Source organism: Megachile rotundata, chromosome 3, assembly GCF_050947335.1.
Source record: "Megachile rotundata isolate GNS110a chromosome 3, iyMegRotu1, whole genome shotgun sequence".
NCBI classification, from domain to species: Eukaryota; Metazoa; Arthropoda; class Insecta; order Hymenoptera; family Megachilidae; genus Megachile; species Megachile rotundata.
This window is the reverse complement of record NC_134985.1, coordinates 6,910,221-6,917,089: the sequence shown is the minus strand read 5'-3', so window position 1 is coordinate 6,917,089 and position 6,869 is coordinate 6,910,221. Positions and strand designations below refer to the sequence as shown.

General features: G+C 32.8%; 1 protein-coding gene across 4 annotated transcripts in view; it reads right to left on the bottom strand.

The window, feature by feature from the left end:
- LOC100879238 (uncharacterized) overlaps positions 1 to 6,869 on the bottom strand; it is an 84,471-nt gene that overhangs the window by 54,062 nt on the left and 23,540 nt on the right. For 2 of the 4 annotated variants that reach the window (XM_076530275.1, XM_076530274.1), the window contains exon 2: positions 3,318 to 5,888. The exons of the other annotated variants lie outside the window; for them this stretch is intronic. In XM_076530275.1, coding sequence (XP_076386390.1) covers positions 4,220 to 5,881 — 1,662 coding nt within the window. In that variant the 5' untranslated portion in view covers positions 5,882 to 5,888 and the 3' untranslated portion in view covers positions 3,318 to 4,219. Of the gene's footprint in view, positions 1 to 3,317; positions 5,889 to 6,869 lie in introns of those variants that run through there. 4 annotated transcript variants of the gene reach the window in all.

The window sequence follows — 6,869 nt, the reverse complement described above, 5'->3', positions numbered from 1 at the left end:
GACCGTTGCCACTGTCCTACACTATTTAAAGCAACGTAATTTTTCTAAAAATGGACTTGTAGTGCCTTTGTTGTTTGAAGTACTATTTTACGTGCTGAGATTTGTATTGAAATCGATTAATGTAGAAACAATTGACAGGTATCGTAATACATAAGAGTTTTTAGAGCTAGGGGTTGAAAATTTTGTTACTTTAAATCGTCTGTAGCTCGCAACCGAATTCGATTAAACGTGCATATAACTGACTTAAATTTGCAGAAGATACTTATAAATATTTGTTACAAATTAAGAATAAGAGCTTATAAAAAAAGTATCCACAATTTTATTAATGATTTACTTAAATTGTTTTAAAACGAATCATTTCTAATTTCATAAAAAGTTGAAATATGTATTTTGGTATAATATCAAACAAGTTTTACTGTTTTAAAAGATGGATGAATATTTTCGTGGTTCATTGTACAGGTTGTCTCATTTTAACATATTCGTTAATCTTTCAAAGTATTTTCTATTCAAAAAAATGTTTCAGATAAAACTTACTCCATTTTGGAAGTAATATCTTACGATAGATATGAACGTTGCATATTTTTTATACAGATTAACTTTATTAAACATTATACATAAAAGAAAACGAGCATGCGATATAAAAAATCAATAACCTGTGAGATATTTACAATTTTACCAATTATCTCAGTTTTGAATTAAAATTATTTAGTAAATTGTTGATTCTTTTAGAATTACATCATGTGCAAATATACAAACAGTAACATTGCACCGGATATTCATATACAAAGTATTAATATTTTATTTTTATAGTTCCATAAAAGCGATCTACGTAGAAAGCAGTTCCATTGAAAAGACAAAAGCGAAATTTCAAAAGTGCCTTCAAATAAAATTTCGGGGTATCGAAAAGTATTCAAAATTTCTTCGATGACTTCAAAGTTTTTCAACTAAAAACCGAAGGACTTTTTTTAAGAACTATTATTTTGTTGATTAACATTTCAGATTTTTTTTAATAAAGAAATGTTTTTCGCCAGCAAACAAAATTTTGATTTCTTTTCGGTCCCCCTAATATAACAAAATATTTCGTAATAAAGCGGTAAGTCTACTTAAAAATTTTCATGAGTAGACAGGTTTGAAAAATTGTATTATGTATTATTACATAATGTTTATTATTTGCGAGTACAATTCATATGGTTTCTGGTCTTACCTAACAACAGTGAGCCGGCAACACTTGCGATCTGCCATAAGCTATGAAAATCTTGGTTACATAGTTGTCACAATCTCTTATTGAAGAGATCTTTGGGGACCGAATTATACAATTATATACCGCGTGTTATAGAACCGCGTCACGCTTATACCTGCGACGTTTACAATAATTATTGAGAAATTAAATAACGGTATATGAAGAGGTATATAATATCCAGAAGGTTATAAAATATTGTAAAAATAATGATATTCTTAATAAAAATGCTGATTGCCCCTCCTTAGAGGAGGTGATTTTAAATTATATATGTAATAAACATTGCTACAAAGAACAAATTTCAAAAATACGTATCCTTTATTTTAATCCATAGTTTACATACACAAAGTTGCAAAAAAGTAGATCAACATTTAGTACAAAAATTTAAACAAAAATTATCAATTTTCAAAATATTATTTAAACAAATGAAATTTATTAAAATTTTTTTACGCACAAAAATTTCCTATTTAAAAACCAACAATTAAAAAAGAAAGCTTCCAATTATTTCCTTTAATTCCGGAGATATTCCCAAAAGTATGATTTCAGCCCTTAATTTTGAGGGCCATTTTCGCCCCTTCTATGTGAACGATGGTCGATAAAAAAATACGTGTCAAATATTTTCTTGAGAACTGTTTCACATAAGTTTCATTAAAATCGGTGTGTCCCGGTTCGATATGTTTCCTTATAAGTAATTTGCTTACGTGAGGAACACATGTATCTTACATTATGTGACGTGTGAAAATTTATTATGAAATAAAGTTTTTTTTTGTCGAAAACAGTATTATATAAAGTTATTAACTCTTAATGGTCACACTTCATTAAAATAACACATCTGACGTGTTGGGACGTTTAAAACCCCAGACACTAAAAATGTTTCTCACAAAAAAACAACTTGTTATTTTAACTTGAAAAAAATTAGAAATAATTTTTTAACGTTTTTTTAAATATTTCACAGATGATTTCGAATAAATTTTAACACTGAATATGAATAAAAATTCAAAACTTATTTCGATTTTAATATAAAGAGCTAAAATTTTAGCTGAGCACTCTTGAGATATAACAGTTTGAAGGGGAAAATAGTAAAAATATGGGGGTTTTAAGAAAGATATTTATTCAGATTTTTAGAATATAAAGTGGCTAAAATTGAAGCTAATCTGGTTGGGGCCGTTTTATACCTTACTGTGACTGTTAAGAGTGAATAGACTTTGTTACGTGCGGGAAGCGCGCGTATAAAGCCTCGAACATTTGTTTGCCCTAACAAAATTAATTGTTAACGGGATTTAATGTTTTTGTGGATCCGGAGATACGCTAGTCCCATACGGGCCCTTTCACAAGATCGCAATGATTAGAGGATATGACGGAGGCAATTAAAGAAATGTAATTCAAAATAATTAAAATATACAAAAGATTATATTGTGTATAATAAAATATGGAACGGTTAGAATGGTAGCGTATATGATATTATGTGAATTACAATGAATTGAACAAAAAATATTGTAAATATCCGAGACGCGCAATTTGAAGATTTGAAGGAGAAACAATTATTTAAATACAAAATAAAATTATAAGCCAGTGAGGGAAATCCCAAAGTTAAATAATTAACTACTGATTTACTTGCCGAAGAATTCATAAAATAGCTGGAAGAATAAAGGAAACAACTCACCGAAATATGTGTACTTGAATGAATTTAGAATTAACAACTCCCTTTGCAAAATGTGAAATAACGGCTGCGCCTGGTTCCTGGGAAGAACACACACACATGTAAGCGCTCCACCAATGAGAATTTTGAAAATGACCAATTGTTGAATTCAAATAAACTATAAAATAAAATTATAATTTAAAAATTAAAAAGAATAAACTTGAATATAATTGAATGGAAAAATAAAATAATATATTGAATTAAAATTTAACGTGATTATTAACGTGATTATTTAACACGAAAGCTTTACGTGAAGATAGAGTCTTTGTCTGAATTTTGCACTTTAACAAATTCAAGAACAAACTCGTCTCTAAACCACTTCACGGACCCTCGACACGCACCTCGCGATTACACACCGAAGAGTGTCGCAACTTGCACCTCTCGGAGAAGACCAGAGTGGGCCTAGTCCGAAATTGTTTATGTTGCATTGATATGCACCTAACGAATTAGGCTGCGAGGCCAATGCGTAAGAGACCGTGATTCGTTAATTAGGTGGTGATGGTGGGTGCATGTGTTCCTCCCTTGTCCAGCTCTTATCTTTCTCTTTTTCTATTGTATAGTTCTTTCCTTTACCCTTGAGCTATGGATTGTTAATTAGCTACTGAATAATTTTACATGCAAAACCAATACAATATAAAATGTTAATCTGTACACATTATAAAAATTTAGAATGAAACATTATCTATTTCGGTTTACAATTATTAAAGTCAAATTGCGCGCGGTACTGTAACTATTGTAGAACTGATTGACGTGTGTGTATTTATAATAACGGTACAATGAAATACTATGGGCAATTTATATAATATTGTAGTGTTACAAAGACAATTTCTATTACAATTTTATATTGCGTCGTGGGCCCTTGAGGAACATTCCAGAACGCTTGGCGTTATCGGACCACACGAGTGTGACTTCCGTTTATATTCGGCGGTTCGGAGAAATAAAATGATCTAAGATCTTAGCCGTGGGACCACGTTGATTTCAAGGAAGGAATGTGTTATATTAACAATCTTAGTTTAGTCGCCAAAAGATAGTCTATCTAATAAATATTGAAAGACCGTTACTGCGTTCGATCAGGGTGTTCACAGAATGCAATACGCATTATCGATACACATCCGGTCGGTGAGAACTACAAAGGAAATCTTGAAAAAATATTCCTGTTCGGAATGTAACAGTCCTCCCTCCTTAGAATCATCGTCGTCCCCGACGATATGTATCTGTGATATGGTAACTATGGCAATTATGGTGATGCTAGGCTCTAATTATGATAATTTATTTTGATGAATTTATAAGAACAATGGTTGGTGTCTACGGAGACGGTGAACATGAAGGCTAAGATTGCCTTTATAGTTTGTTTTGTGTGCTATACCACTTCCGCCTACGTAGATTGCCAATGGTGTTAAACGGTGACTATTACGTACGGTGGATATTGCACATTCTAATGTTGGTCTGCCTATTTTGTTACATCCTTCTATATCTATTATCAGTAGATGCGCACAATTCCTTATTGCGCCGCACATATCCTCATCTGTTATACCTAAACTGTCTCGGCAATGAATTTCGATTAAACTTCGTAATGATTTTAAAAAATATCCTCCTACTTTGAGGTGCATGTAATTAATTTCAATTATTCTAAGTTTAGTTAGTCGTGAAAGCGAATTTAATCCAAAGGTTCCTCTAATATTAATACATCCACTAATATTTAAGGTTTCCAGTTGGCGCATATGTTGTCCTATTTCTTCTATTGTCTCTGATGTGATCCATCTACAGAGGGTGAGATATAAACTTACAATATTGCTATAGCGGGCTGGGAGTGCTATAGCAAGCTCAATTGTCGGTCGCAATTCTAACTGTAATTGGTCGTTTGATCGCCATTCAAAAGATATACCATCATGAAAAGAAATATTAATTAGTGTATTCCGAATAGGGCTATTGTTAAATAAGGCTTGTAAGATATTATGGGTGATTATTAATTCACAGTAGCTAATAGTTAAATGTGTTAATGCTTGTAATTTTAATATAGCGCTGTATAAGAATGATGGTATTAAACCGTTACACATTTCGAATGATAATTGCTGTAAATTTGGATTAATATATATTAAAGATTTACCGGTTATTGAAATGTCTTTTGCCTTAAATATAATTAATTTTGTTGCTATTTTTAGTATTTCTGTTAATTCCGAATCTATCGGACCTTCACATTTTCCTACTCCCAACATGTAGAGTCTCGGTCCCAGTTCTAACATGTATCTTAAACTGGATGGCCTGATCGTTGTTTCAGTAAGGTCTATATGAGTCAGATTCGGACAGTTTTTAATGGTTATTGCTAATACTTGTGGTCTTAAATTTTGTGCTAATAGGTTATCACCGAGTACTATGGATTTTAAAAATGTACCTACTCTTTTTATTACCCAATAAAATGCCTCTGTCGTTACCTCCTTACCTTCCCAACCATCTAGCCAACGCTGGTCATTTAGATCTAAATGATGTATCGAATTATAAGAGGTGAGACTTCCCAGTCGCCAATTCCTAGATACCTGTTCCAGCTTGGATCGGTCGACAAATGAGAGATATTGCGCTATTTTAGATATGATTTCTATCGGTAAGGGTATTTCATTAACAAGAATTGAATCGGGTGATAACTGAGCTGTGCCTGATGGTGGAATTAGCTTTGCTTCGTGCCGGGAGTCAGCAGGTGAGATCTTAAGTTTCCTGTTGTGATAGTGTATTCTTATTTTTCCTGCGTCCAGAGCTTGGTTTGCACCTTTTTTTCTACGAAATGTGATGAAAGCCTGATTGCTTGTTGTTTTCCGGAGTATTACAACATGTTCCGCTCCATATGGGGCGAACATGTCCATGAGTTTGCCTTTCCTCGTATGTGATGCCAGTCGACTAACAAAGAGGCGACGACCTTCTTTATGGATTTTGTTAATCTTGTGCGTAGCCATTGTTAACCTATAATTTAAGCAACGAAGTAAGTAAAACGAAATAATTATATCGATCAGTCAAAAGAGAACCGCAATAATGGAAATGACAATCTATCAAACAAATATTTGTGATTAATTTTGAACTAATAAGTCTAAATATTGTGTGTATATATAGGTATGTCGTGTACATATGTTGTTAGTTTATAATAATTCGCGGTGTATGTGACATCGGTTGTACGGAAACAGTGGAGAGTTCCTCAAGTGGGATTGTAGTTTCTTCATTAGATTTAGATGATGATTGTTTCTTCTTTCTGCATAATTGTAGTATGCAAGATAGTGGTTTGAGCGGCCTCCAGAAATAAGCGGTTATTAACCCCAAAACTACTAGTGCCTGAGTTACTAGAGTTCCATAAGTCAATCCAAAATGATATCTTCGGTCGCGATGATGTGTTTCCAAATTTTCCAGTTTTGTTTCTATTTCGTATAAGGATTCCATTGTGTTTCCGATGGCTGGTTTTGTAAGACTTGGTTCAAATTCGTCAATAGACTTGATGAAATGATACTGTTCTAATTTAGGTGAAATCTCACTAATGTCTAAAAGCAAATTTGGGTTGTAATAAAATTCTTCTGCACTATTGAAAGTTTGAATTCCAATCAGGGTAGTAGACCTAGTTTTAGCTATACAGTCTGGATCTATTTCCACTATTCCTGTTCCTTGGATGGTGATTAATGTGTTCTTATGATGTTCACACAAAAATTGTAAAGATTCTGGTCCTGTAATTGAGTATAGCCATCCTCCTGTGCGTTTTAATCGGAGCCAATAGGGGTCATGCGACAGTGCTATTTTTATATCGCAAGTCCGTAAGCTTTCCTTATGTGGTCGTAATAATAAGGATATTTCACATGATTCTGATACTGAGGTTTCATACAGAGGTACTTCTAATTTGCATAAGTGTGTGTACCAGATTTCTTTGCAAGAATTTAGAAAAGATTCGGTTGCGCCAAAATA